General features: G+C 59.3%; 1 protein-coding gene across 2 annotated transcripts; it reads right to left on the bottom strand.

Annotated features, from left to right (window-relative positions):
• Nucleotides 1-2,082: 2,082 nt before the first annotated feature.
• PRMT1 (protein arginine methyltransferase 1) lies at nucleotides 2,083-11,615 on the bottom strand. Of its 2 annotated transcripts, XM_081107080.1 has the most exons (11): nucleotides 11,532-11,612; nucleotides 9,388-9,441; nucleotides 8,760-8,861; nucleotides 7,551-7,706; nucleotides 7,342-7,405; nucleotides 5,587-5,729; nucleotides 4,654-4,741; nucleotides 4,444-4,559; nucleotides 3,460-3,610; nucleotides 3,115-3,236; nucleotides 2,083-2,394 (listed from the first exon to the last, which is right to left on the bottom strand). In XM_081107080.1, the coding sequence occupies exons 1-11, from the start codon at nucleotides 11,565-11,567 to the stop codon at nucleotides 2,311-2,313; spliced, it is 1,116 nt and encodes a 371-aa protein (XP_080963206.1). In that variant the 5' UTR covers nucleotides 11,568-11,612; the 3' UTR covers nucleotides 2,083-2,310. The 2 variants fall into 2 exon arrangements, with proteins under 2 accessions (XP_080963206.1, XP_080963207.1); XM_081107081.1 differs by lacking the exon at nucleotides 9,388-9,441 and having other exon boundaries at nucleotides 11,532-11,615.
• Between the last annotated feature and the right edge of the window lie 1,028 nt (nucleotides 11,616-12,643).

The following is a 12,643-nucleotide window of genomic DNA, read 5'->3' as shown; positions in this document are numbered from 1 at the left end:
CGGGAACGAGGCTCAGCTTGGAGTTCGCAGCCGAGCTCCGGTAGGCGAGTCACGCACGTGGGGCGTCCAGCTGGAGCTGGAGCGAATCTCCGTCCTACCATCCCAGGGAGGGAGGAGCTGCTTTGGGACCCGATAGACCCACCAAACTACCCGCACAAGGTGCAACTGCGTTGGTGCGAGGGAGGCGGCTACAGCGGTTGGATTCAAGTTAGACAGTCAAAGGGACTTCCACGAGGGAACGTGTTAGGGGCTGGACTCAGATGGTCAGACCAGAAAGAGCAGAGACTGAAGCATGGAGATCACCTTTTATTTGGCTCTGGGGTGCCCCTGGGTCCCGCCCAGTCACAGCGGGTACTGGGGGAGGGAAGGAGGAGGCTGTTGGGGGGAAGATATCTGGGCAAGCCCAATGGAAACTTGGGGTCGTGGCCCCAATATACAGATGGGTAAATTGAGGCTAGGGGAGGTGCAGAGAGGTGCCAAGGTCACCCAACGAGCTGGGCACTGCGCAGGCCTCACTGCCACAGGTCCAGGAGACCAATTAGACTAGAACTCCATAGCCCAACTTTCCTTGGAGGCAGAGCGGGGCCAGTATTGGGTCTCTGGCAGGTGGTATATTTGGCATGTGCCCAGGAACAGGGGCCACAGAGGAGCCTGATACTGAGGTACAAACAGGAGAAATGGGGCCCAGTATCTGACAGGGCAGCTCTGAGAGCCTTGGTCTGAGGAGGCGCATGCCCTTCAAGGTCTCCTTGCAGGCACGTCCCTGACACCACCAGCCTTTCCCACCTGCCCAAGGACTTGGGGTCCCCCAGGGTGGAGGAAGCTAGAAGCAACAGCAGGTGGGTGTTGGTCACCAGAAAACTCGGTGAGTGAAGTTGCCCCTGCGCGGGCAGCCCCGCCCCCTCCCAAGGTCTGGATAACCTTCCAGGGTGAGATGTAGCTTAAGGCCTGTTTTACCTCCCAAGAGAGGAAAACAGGCCGAAGTCTCTGAGGCCACACCAAGCCAGGGAGGCACAATTAGCACCCAGATCTCCACCTCCCTCCTCCACGGCTCCTAGGAGCCCTCACGGGTGTGCTGGTGCACCCAGGCCCCAGGAGAGGGAATCCTAAGGCCTAGGGAAGAGGAATGGTACAGCTGACACTTTCAAGTGGCGTCAGCATCTGCTTCCAAGGAAAGGGGTGGGGAAGGGGAAGCTCTGGGCTCCAGTATAGACCAGACCTCACTCTCATCCAGGGAGACTCTGGAACCTAAGGCCCCTGGGGATAGGGACAGAGCCCGAGCCTCAGCACGGCCAGTGCGGACACCATCCTAGAAGAACGGATCAGCTGCCAGAAAGCCTAGGGCTCAGCTGTACGGAAGCAGGCGGAGCAGGTGCTGTGGAGACAGGGATGCTGTGCTGAGTGGTCCAGGTCCTGGGGGATGGGGCTCTGTGCACAGGGCCATGGGAGGGTGGTGGATGAGGACACCGTGCCTGCAGCAGGGGCCTGTGAAGGTCAGTGGGACCTTGGTGCCCTCCTCTGAGGTGGGGAGGCTCTGCTATCCTGAGGTGGGACCCCACCCTAGGTCACACCCGCCCCCCAGAAGGAACTGACCCCAGGGCAACTCCACCGCAACTGTTTCCTAGCTGCCGAGGGCAGGACAGTGCTCACTGCCACTCAGCCCTGGCCTGGCCCTGGAGGGGCCTGGACAGAAAAAACAGAGGAATCGTGTGTTGGGGGAGGCAGGGAAATGGTCTTTTGAGAAGCTTAAGGGCCCAGCTATACTGGGAACCCACACCCGATCCTCCATCAGCCTGGCAGTGCAGCTGGGCTCAGAGCCATGTCCAGCGGGGACGAGAGGTAACAGGGCCGCAGGGGCAGGAGAGGGGACTGGGGGGGACAGACTCACTCCCCCCAGAGGTGGGGGGGAGATCCTGGGAGCAAGCAAGAGGTGAGCTGGGACAAGACTCAGAGGGCTGTGGTGAGACAGAACAAGACACAAGTGAGGACAGAGACCTACGCCATCATCCGGGTACTCCTGGCTGCTCAGACTGAAACCTTAGCACCTGCACACGGAACCCCAACCCCCCAGAAGCCAAGCTGTCCCAGCTGAGGATTTATTGGCATAAATGTAACCATATAAAAACATAAGTTATGAAAAACAGTCACAATGTGCCCACCCCCCACCCCTCCCATCCCGGGCCCAGGCCCCTGTCACTCCCTTGTGAGAAAAGGAGAGGAAGGGGGATCCTGAAACCGCCTAAGAAATGCCACAGCCGCTGGGCCTGTGCAGGGCCGGCCGGGCTGGGGTGGGAGACACCGGGCGCCGTCTCAGCGCATCCGGTAGTCGGTGGAGCAGGACAGCTCACACAGCTGGCCCTTGAAGTCCAGGTCAATGGTGAAGTCCAGGTCGCGCTGTGGGGAGAGGGAGGACATGAGGGGACCGGAGCCAGGGCAGGCAGAGATGCAGAACTGTCCAGGTGAGGAGCAAGCAGAGGGGAGCACCCTCTCCAGTTTGTAATAACCCCACGTCTCTAGTGACCAGTGTCATCTGGGGCACAGCAAACAGTCCCTGGTTGAGAGTCCCTGCTTTAACGGGCTTGTCTCCCTGACTTCGAAAGTGGGTGCCTTTTGGGCCACTCCCCTCCATCCAGGCTCCCTGGGCACCATCCAGCCTTACACAGGGGCCTGTTTTGGCGCAGGCCATGCCCCTCCACTCAGGAACCAGACCTTCCTCCTCCCATGAGGCTGAGCTGGGGCTCCTGACTCTGCCCCAGGCCTGCCCCCAGCCTCTCAGCCAGTGGCAGCTGCATCCTGCCAGGGGCGCAGGAGGAACAAACGGCCCGCCCTCCTTTGCTTCCCTCGATCCCCAGGCCCAGGCTGGGAAACCAGCCCCCCCCCCCCCTTCTCAACTGGCCCGCCCTCGCCAGCTTGGCACAGTCACCCCCTGCTGTCGTTTACCGCTGACTGTGACCCATGTCTAGATCGGGAACATCGGAAGGGCAGGGGTTCAGCCTGATCGTGGCTGGTCCCCAGGGCCCACTGCCCATAGGTGCTCCATACAATCATGTTCCAAGAGCCCCCGACAAGCAGAGGTGCCTCCATAGTCCACCCCCAGGTGCCCCCGAGCCTCACATTGTTCTTGGCGTTTGGCCGCATGCCAATGGTGCCGAAGATCTCCTCGCCCGTCTTCACCGTCAGGTAGTCCTCCATGTAGAACACGGTCTGCTTCCAGTGTGTGTACGGGGACTCGGGGCCTGAGGGCGGGGTCGGGTCAGCCCTTGGTCTTGCCCTTCCCTCTGCCTGGCACCCCACCCCCCGCCCCCCATGGCCGTTTACGGAGCGTTGACTGTGGTCCACCTGCCCGTGAATCCCTCCACCCTCCTCGCCCCCGAGGGTCCTGCCTGGGTCCTGCCCGGGCCCCGCGGGTGGGGCGCGAAGGCAGAGCGGGCGCCCCCCCCCCCCCACCCCCGGACTCACTGGTGGAGAAGCCGGTCCGCTTGTGGCAGCGCGTGAACTCGATGTTGAAGTAGGCCACCAGCGCGTGCACGTAGTCGTTCCGCTTCACTTGCAGGCAGAAGGGCGAGGTGAAGGTCAGGTCCTCCACCTTCACGGTGTAGATGTCCACCTCCTGCGGGACCGGCCATGAGCCCCACGCCCCGCGGCCGGCCCGGGGCCCAGGCAAACGGGGAGGGGGTGGGGCGGGCGGGGCTGGAGTCCCGGTTCCCTCCTCTCCCCATCCGACCCCAACCCCGAGTTATTCCTGGACCTATGGCTTTACTCCACCCCCACCCCCATGGCCTCCTCATGGGGCTCCCTGCTTCTACCCCCCCGCCCCGCCCACATCACTTAGCTGGACACCTCCATCAGCCACGGTGACAACTGTGAAACAAGCCCATCAGGTCGTGCCCAGCCCCTGCTTAAACCCGGACAGCTCCTGGACGCGCTCAGAACATAGCCCTGGTTCTGAGGCAGCCTCAGAGGCCGGGCCGGTCAGGCCGCCTGCTCGTCTCCTGTCTCCTCCCCTCACTCCCTCCACGTGGTTCTGCTGCCTCACGGAGGGATGTGTGGGGCGCGGCAGGAAGGGGCTCAACAATGGATCGCAGCCCGTACCCTTGACTTATGATAAACTCGCTCCTGGCCCGGCTTCTTGCATTCGGTGTGCCCAGGTGAGCCCCGCCCGGGGGTCTTAGCTGCTGCCCGTGTTCCCTCTGGAAAGAGTGTCCCTGGGCAGGGCAAGCCCAGCTCATGGGTTCCATCTTGGAACCACTGACCTTGGCTGGCTCAGAGCTTTTTAATGGAAGACACAGCTCCGCTGGGCCCCTAGCATTACCCTAGCTGACGGGCGAGGAACCCAAGACCTCAGGCCAGCATGCCGCGCCCTGATGTGTCGCATGCGGGACAGGTGCTGGCCCTTCTTTGGTTCCAACCCTGGGGGACACCTGGCCATGCCCATCCCCTCACCTTGATGAGGCAGGCGTTGGTGACCAGCTGCTTGGGGTCCACCACATCCACCAGGGGCTCCTTGATGGCCACGTCTTTGATGCAAGACATGTCAAAGCCATACACATTCTCCCACCCTGGGAGGAGGCAGGGAGGAGGGGTGAGCACACCGGGGCGCGCGGGTCAGGTCGGGCCCGCCCCAGCCCACGAGCTCCTTGGGCCCAAGCTCACAGTGGATCTTGTAGTCTTTGTACTGCCGGTCCTCGATGGCCGTCACGTACAGTGTGGCTCGGTCTGGGAAGATGAGGCCATCGGGCGCCTGTGTAAGGGCAGGGTGAGGGCGTGAAGGGTGGGGGGCCTCGGCAAGGCGGCTGCCAAACCTCTGCAGTGTGGCTCTGCATCCACCCCCTCTGCCCCACCCTTGGCTGAGACATCGACACTTCAGGCAGCCGCCTCAGGGTTTCCTGCTCTGCCCTCACCCCCCAATCATTCCCCACATGGCCATCAGGTGGCGCCCAGGAGCACCTAAATCAGACCCTGTCCGGAGGTTCTGAGGGATCATCAGAACCCTTCCTGGCTCCTGAGAGGGAAAGCAAAGTCTCATGAGGGTCCACAAGGCCCCTCCACCCCTCACCTCTAACTTCACCTCCTACTGCTCCAGATCCTCATTTCACTAGCTTCCCTGCCGCTCAACACCCAGGCACACTCCTGCCCCAGGACCTTTGCACTGGCTGAAATCCTGTCCAGTGTTCTTCCCCTCAGAAGCAGATCCTGTGTGGCTACTGCCCATCCTTTGATCAAGTCTCAGTCATCTCCCTTGGGTGTTCCCTCTGCCTGGCACATCTTTGATGTGAGAGCCTGAGAGGATCACGCCCTCTCCCCCCACCTGTCCTTCCCTATCCCTTTGTCCTGCTATGGTTTTCTTTCTTCCCAGCACTAACGCCCCCCTGACACCGTACCATCTCCTTGTCACCATGTAGCTCCCAAAAATTGTTATACTCGTTTGGCTGTGGGCCTTCCAACATCTGTGCGGGCAATCCCGTGTTAAGTCCCCTGTGTGGGAAATACCTGGCCTGGCTTTGGCTTCCGGCCTGGCCCCCGACTGATACATGCAACAAACACCCTCAGGACCCAGCCTGCGTTCCCCCCCTGCCAGGGCCTCACCAGCCACTTGTCTCGGGCATAGAGCACGGTGTTGAGCATCGACTCGTAGAAGAGACAGTAGCCCATCCACTCGCTGATGATGATGTCCACCTTCTCCACCGGCAGCTCCACCTCCTCTACCTTCCCCTTGATGATGGTCACCACTGTAGGGGCGCAGAGGGGCACAGGCCTGAGGAGACCCGTCCGACTGCCTCCCTCTGGGGGGCCAGGGCCTGGGGACCCCACTGGGGCAGCCCTGGACTTCTAAGGAAGGGCTGGGGGCTACATTTGGGCATCTTCAAAGAACCCTGCCAGCTGAAGCCACGCCCTGTTCACTCAGTTTCAAGTTCACTCACTCTAGCTATTTCCTGAGGCAGAAGCGGAAATCTTACATGGATTCAGTAGTAGGCGATTTAAGGCTTTGCCAGGAACGGCACGATCACCTATTAGAAACATGCACAGCAGGATCTAAAGGACATCACAGTTGGAATTTGCTTCCAATGGACATATTTAAAGCTGAGTGTTGGGCCGAACCGGTTTGGCTCAGTGGATAGAGCATCAGCCTGCGGACTCAAGGTTCCCAGGTTCGATTCCGGTCAAGGGCATGTACCTTGGTTGCGGGCACATCCCCAGTGGGGGGCGTGCAGGAGGCAGCTAATTGATGTTTCTCTCTCATCGATGTTTCTAACTCTCTATCCCTCTCCCTTCTTCTCTGTAAAGAATCAATAAAAAAATATATTTTAAAGCTGAGTGTTGGGTACTTGGGGGGGGGGGGTCACTATACTAGTCTTACTAAGAAAGTAAGAAAAATCCCTTCAGTTACTAAATGCCAGGAGCCTTCACATCCAGAAAACCCACCCCCTTCCCCCCATCTCTGCCCCTCCAACTTCGCAGGTGGGAACTCAAAGGCCATCTGGCAACATCTAGCAACTTACACGTTTGACCCATGCGATACTTTTATAAATCAGCCTCACGGATGTGCCAGTTCATCTGTGGCATGACCTTATATGCAGGAGCGGAAACGCTCAGAAGCAGCTAAATGCCCATCACCAGGAGCCTGGTTAAGAAGGCCCGGGTATGTGAGTATCAAAAAGAACAAGATCCTCTCAACGTCCTGCAACATGTTAAACGACACGATGACCGGAGAAAAAGGGGCGGGGCCGGTGAGTGCCAACCTATGAACCAGGAGGTCACGGTTTGATTGCCGGTCAGGGCACAGGCCCGGGTTGCAGGCTTGATCCCCAGTGGGGGGCGTACAGGAGGCAGCCGATCAATGATTCTCTCTCATCATGGATGTTTCTATCTCTCCCTCTCCCTTCCTTGCTGAAATCAATAAAACGGTATTTTTTTTTTTTAAATAAGAAAAAGCAAAGGGAAAGACTTGTGTGAAATGCCATTTGTGTAAAAATAATGCACGTAAATGTAAAAACATTGACACGCATATGTGCCGGTAGGTACAGAAGTCTGGGAGTGTTGGCTGAGCTCCGAGAAGGGCGGCTGAGTGCTTTCTCACGTGACCCTAGACTGCTTCTTGCCTAAGGTTTTAGAGCGAGGCACTGAGTTTGGGACTTTAACACTTAAATTCTAAGACAGTAGAACCTGCTTTTCAGGTTACGGGCTCTGAGGAGGTTGAATTCTCAGGCTGTTGGCGGCCCAGAGCCCACAGGAGAGGACAAGCTGAATCTGTGTTTAGCGGCCCCCACCCTCCTGCCAAGGGCCCGGGAAGCTGGGATCGCCCCTTCCGCCCCCACAAACACATTCTCTTCCTGGGCTCACCATGGTCTAACTTGTTGGCTTTGACGATCTTCACCGCATAATCAGAGATACTGGAACACTCGATCTGGGGTCCAGGAAGAAGTGAGGGTGAGACCCCCCCCCCCCCGAGTCCCATCCTCACCTCCCACCCCCTCTATCCAATCCCTGAGCCCCAAGGCGTCCCTTTCCGTCCCAGGGCCCAAGCCCACCCCGCTGCCCAGGACACTCACCCCAATGACCTTGCGGGCCCCGGCCTTGGCAGCAAACATACAGAGAATCCCTGTGCCGGAGCCCACGTCCAGCACCACCTTGTCCTTGAAGAGGTGCCGGTTGTGAAACATGGAGTTGCGGTAGGTGAGGGTGCGCACCTCGTCTTTCAGCATCTCCTGGGGAGACGGGTTGCGAAGGTACCGTGAGGGGCCTACATTCACAGCTGGAAACAGGGGTGTCCTGGCCTCTGACATGCTGACATCCTTTCCACGTGCCTCAGTTTCCCTATCTGTAACATCAGACTGGATAGACTAAGCTCCCATCGTAGTCTAGCCAGATTCTACCACTGCCTCCGAAGCCTCAACTACATTTGCTTTTTTTTTTTTTAATATATTTTATTGATTTTTTACAGAGAGGAAGGGAGAGAGATAGAGAGTCAGAAACATTGATGAGAGAGAAACATCGATCAGCTGCCTCCTGCACACCCCCCACTGGGGATGTGCCCACAACCCAGGTACATGCCCTTGACCGGAACCGAACCTGGGATCCTTCAGTCCACAGGCCGACGCTCTATCCACTGAGCCAAACCGGTTTCGGCTACATTTGCTTTTAAAAAGTCCTCAGTAGCCCGGTCAGCGTGAATCAGGAGGTCATGGTTTGATTCCGGGTCAGGGCACATGTCTGGGTTGTGGGCTTGATCCCCAGGAGGAGGTGTGCAGGAGGCAGCTGATCAATGACTCTCTCTCATCATTGATGTTTATATCTCTTTCTCTCTCTTCCTTCCTCTCTGAAATCAATAATCCACTGACCTATACACTCAAAAAAAAAAAAAAAAGACCAAAAGAAAAAATCCACAGAATCCATCCCAACTACTGGGACCTCAGCCTCCGGGGAACCAGAGTAGAGGAGCCATCTGCACAGCAGACCTGAGCAGCTGGGGGACAATCCCACCGCCGGTCACTAGAGGGCGGCAGAACCCAGCCGGCCCTGACCTCCAGCTGCATCTCAGCCAAGCATGTGGGCTCCCACCCCTGCCTCCCAGGAGGGATCCTGAAGAGCACCTGGCTAACCTTGGTCTCCAAGGCAACCGCGGGCAGAGCAGACCCCAGGGTGAGCTTGGGGCATGCGCAGAGGGGCAGCCTGCTGACAGGGAAGGCAGGGTGCGTGGTGGGAAATTCAGTTCCAGCCCTCCCATAAATTAACCTCTCCAGATTCAGCTGTGCACTCACCTCGTGGATACCAAAGTGAGCATAGGAGTCGAAGTAGTAATCTTTGGACGTCATGTCCTCAGCGTTGGGCTTCTCGCTGCATTCTGCCTGGCCACAGGAGACCTGGGAGAGGGAGGATAGGACCATGGGTCAAATCTGGGGCTCCCCAAAGCCTCTTAAGCCTCCAGGTCCCTACTTCTTCCTGGAATAACCCCCCCAAATCATACCATGGCAACCCTACAGCTCCCATCTGCCATCTTGCCTCCCCAGAACCCACAAGCTCCATATTTCTATTGCAGGATACCCCGCCCCCAGGGAACACCCCGATATCTCAGCCATGCCTACCATCTCTCCAGTCTCTCTGCCCCCGTCTCTAGCTCAGCCCACAGCTGGGAGGGGAGGGGAAGGCAGAACTGGAGCAGACATAGGGGAGGGCAAAGGGGAGCTGGAAATAGAGTTAAGGAAGCAGCCACACTACTGGGGAAGGCAAGGTGGGGGCCACAAACCTCGAGGGAGTGTGTACTAAGTGTTTGGGGGCAAGGGGTAAGCTGGTTTGAAGCAAGAAGGCTCATGGTTAGACCACTAGACAGGGCCTAAAGTGTGGCAAGATATCTTAATATGGGGAAGGGTCTCACAAAAGGATATTTACTTCTTCAAGAGGCGGCTGGAGGCTCATCCCATTAGCCAAGGTGGCTACAAAATTCTAGGAGAGAGTACAGGGAGAAAGGATTAGCTACTGGGAGCGGCTAGGGGCAGGCCAGGGGACCCTGGCTGTTAGAAGAGGGGAGTGTTTTCCTGCAATTTTCCTTTTCCTTGGTGGGGAGTGGTGGCAGAGAGAGCAGGTAATGAGGCAGGGTTGTTTCAAAAAGGGGTGGGACAAGTGGGGGGAGGAGAGAGGGATTCTGTCTCAGCTGTGGCTGGAGAGATGGCGGACTGATCCCAAGCTGCCCCTCTCTGGCCAGGCATCTGACCATGCACACCTCCCCCACCCAGCCCGGAGGAACTGGCACCCACCGGGCACATAGGCACTGCCAGCTGTCACTCCCCTCCATCATCTAATCCCCTCAGATTAGGTGACACACACACACACACACACACACCCATCCATAGCGGGGAGGTGGCTGGCAGAGTGTGCCCTCTGGGCACCTGCCACTTCTGGAAACCAGTCTTTCATGAGAGGATTCCAGGATGGAGATGGCACCCCCACCAGAGCTGGCACCCCGACCCCTAGCTCCTGCCTTGGGCTCAGGAAACCCCACATACAACCATTTGGAGCCAATCTCCTGGCTTATTTCCCTCCACCTAGGAAGACAGATTCCCCGGGGAAGAGGCCGGACTCTGGACCCCCAGCCCCCCTCCCCCCATCCAGACACACATCGCAGGCTTGCAAGCCCCCCAGTGTGGGGCCAAGCCCCGAGGCAACCTCCCGGAAGGTATTTCCTCCACCCCCGGGGCCCTGGTCCAGGGCGGCCACGGGGGATGGGAGTCATTGGAGTGACCCTGGGGAGCTGCCCTCCCACTCCAGAGAGAGCCACAAGGGAAGGGGTGAAAATCCGGCGGCCCCATCAGATGACAGCTGGGACCGGGCGCCGAGAAGCGTGACCCGCAGGGCTCCGGGCCCCACCCCCATTCCCGCAAGCCAGCGAGGATGCCTACAAAGGGCGGCTGGGAGGGGATTCCCCGCTGGGCCCATTTCTCCATCTCACTCATGTCTCAGCCAGACAGGCCCCAGGCAGCCTGAAACCCCGCGCCGGCACCAACCCCGCATGGCTGTGCAGGAACCCACATTTTGGGAAACCATTTCAGGCATCCAGGCTCCGGACCCTCGCCCCGGGGTTCTGGAAGGGGGAGTCCATCCCCCGCCTTCACGAGCGCCGAGGGGAGAGGAATGGGGGTGAGAGCTCGCAGCCTCCATCGTGGCCCCTTCCCGGCAGACCCCTCCCCTCGCGCGGCCGGGCTCCGACGGGGCGGTGGGCTTCCAGACACGCCCCATGAAAAAGATGTCCCTCCCACACACCCAGAAACGGCCACAAGGGGGTGCCGGGCGCCTTATCGGGACCGATCTCCTTCAGCTGGAGGCCCCCCCACCACCACCGAGAGAGGTCACAGGGGCATCCCCCATCCCCCCGCTCCCGAAGCCCCGGGAGGAGAATCCAGGCACAGGAAACGGGGGGCGGGGGAGGGGGAGCAGAGAAAAGCAGGTCTTTGTCTTCCTCCAATCCGAACCCAAAAGTGCACAAAACCTGGACCGAGGCCTAAGTGAATGCCCGGTCCTGGGAGGGGGATGTGGAGGGACCCGATACACCGCCCCTTCCTTCCAAGAGACTGAAGGCCCCCGAATAAGTCCCACTCGGAAATGTACGCCGCGATCCTCGTGGAGGGCCGGGGGCCTGAGAAGGGTGAGAGCCTCCCCCCGCCCCCCCCCGGGGCGCCCCTCCCCCGGCCGGGGGCGGGGCCTTTGTCCCGCACGTGGAGCCCGCCGGGCCACCGGGCGCGGCACACCCCCTCCCCACCCACCGCGCCGCGGCCACGTGGGGGCCAGGCCGGAAGCGCCCCCAGCCCTCCTCCACGTGGGAGGGGGCCCGAGACCAGCGTCTGGGCGGGATACCGCAGGCCCCCCGAAAGCTAGGGAACCCGCACCGAAACGGTGGCCCCGATCCGGAGCATGCGGACCCCCCCGCCGGACGGCTGGAGGCCTTTCCTCAAATCCGCCGACTCACAGCCCCTTCTCCGTGCCATAAAACACCGACCCCCGAACCGACCCCCACCCCCGGCGGCGTTCCAGACGCTCACCTCCATGATGCAGTTCGCGGTCTCGGCTGCCGCCATATTCACCCGCTCCTACTCCTCGATCCGCCGAGACCCCCCCCCTTCTCCGCACTCTCCCGAGACCGCCTTATAGCGGAGAGTCTGGGTCCGCCCACCGCGACCCCGCCAGGAGATCTCATTGGCGATGGAGGCGGTCCGTCTGGGAATGCCGTTTACCAATTGGACAACGAAGATGCCCATCAAAGTTCAGGGACGCGCCCAGTCTGGCGTGAAAGGTCCCGCCCACGTAAGTCGACCGGGATGGCAAAGACTTCTCGTCTATCACAGGAAGCACGACCGATGATTGGGCCAAGCCAGCCGGGAGTTCCCGCCCCTTCCCCCAGCACCTCCTCAAAGCTTCCCGGCGGGCCCCGCGCTAGCGGACATTTTGAAATATATCTGTCCATCACCTAAAGGACCCGCCTCTTATCAGCTGTGACTGGTTTATCGAAAACGTGAGGTCACGAGGCCTTCGGTGAGCCCCGCCCAGCGGCCGGTCTCAAGAACAAGGCGATTGGCCCTCGAGGAGAGAGGGCTTTATCCTCCAGCGATTGACTCAAAAGAACTGTCACTCACCGTCTATTCAGCGGGTTCTCCCAGCCCAAGGGAGTCTGAGAGAAACAAGGAAGAATTTGCCCATTTACGTGAGGGGGCGGGGGAAACTGAAGCCATTAGAGACCCAGAGAGAGGGAGGGCTGCTCCAGGGTCTCGAACCCAGTCGGGAAGGACTCGGGCATCAATGCATGTAGACTCCAGCCCCTCTACTAAACCGTTCCAAGTTTTCTAAACCCAGCACCTTCACTCAAACCATTTGGCCTTTGCCAGTTCCCTCCCCTTGCAAGGAACACCCACCTCCCTTGGTCAACCAACTCCTATCCGTCAATCAGGGCACAGACCAGACGGCGCCTCCTCCAGGGAGCTTTCCAGGATCTGCAGGAAAAGTCACTCGTTGAATGAAGATGAACGCAACTTGTAGAAGCATCACCCTGGAAAGTTCCTTCATGACCCTCTCTAGTTGATACCTTACCCACCCAACCACTGAAACAATCGCTTTCTTTGCTAAAGTTTCCTATAAATGGAATGATACAGGACGTGAT

Source organism: Myotis nattereri, assembly GCF_964212035.1.
Source record: "Myotis nattereri genome assembly, chromosome: 15".
In the NCBI taxonomy this organism is placed as follows: Eukaryota; Metazoa; Chordata; class Mammalia; order Chiroptera; family Vespertilionidae; genus Myotis; species Myotis nattereri.
The sequence above is the reverse complement of the archived record's forward strand: the minus strand, read 5'-3'. Positions and strand labels throughout refer to the sequence as shown.

What these genes read in the sequence shown, in the direction of transcription:
- PRMT1 (XM_081107080.1), bottom strand. Translation starts at nt 11,567, where the DNA reads ATGGCGGCAGCCGAGACCGCGAACTGCATCATGGAG. An exon ending in TCCAGCCGCCTCTTGAAGAA is followed by an intron (nt 8,862 to 9,387) that starts GTAAATATCCTT and finishes TCCCTCTCCCAG; the next exon opens with GTCTCCTGTGGCCAGGCAGA. An exon ending in CCAACGCCTGCCTCATCAAG is followed by an intron (nt 3,611 to 4,443) that starts GTGAGGGGATGG and finishes CCGGTCCCGCAG; the next exon opens with GAGGTGGACATCTACACCGT.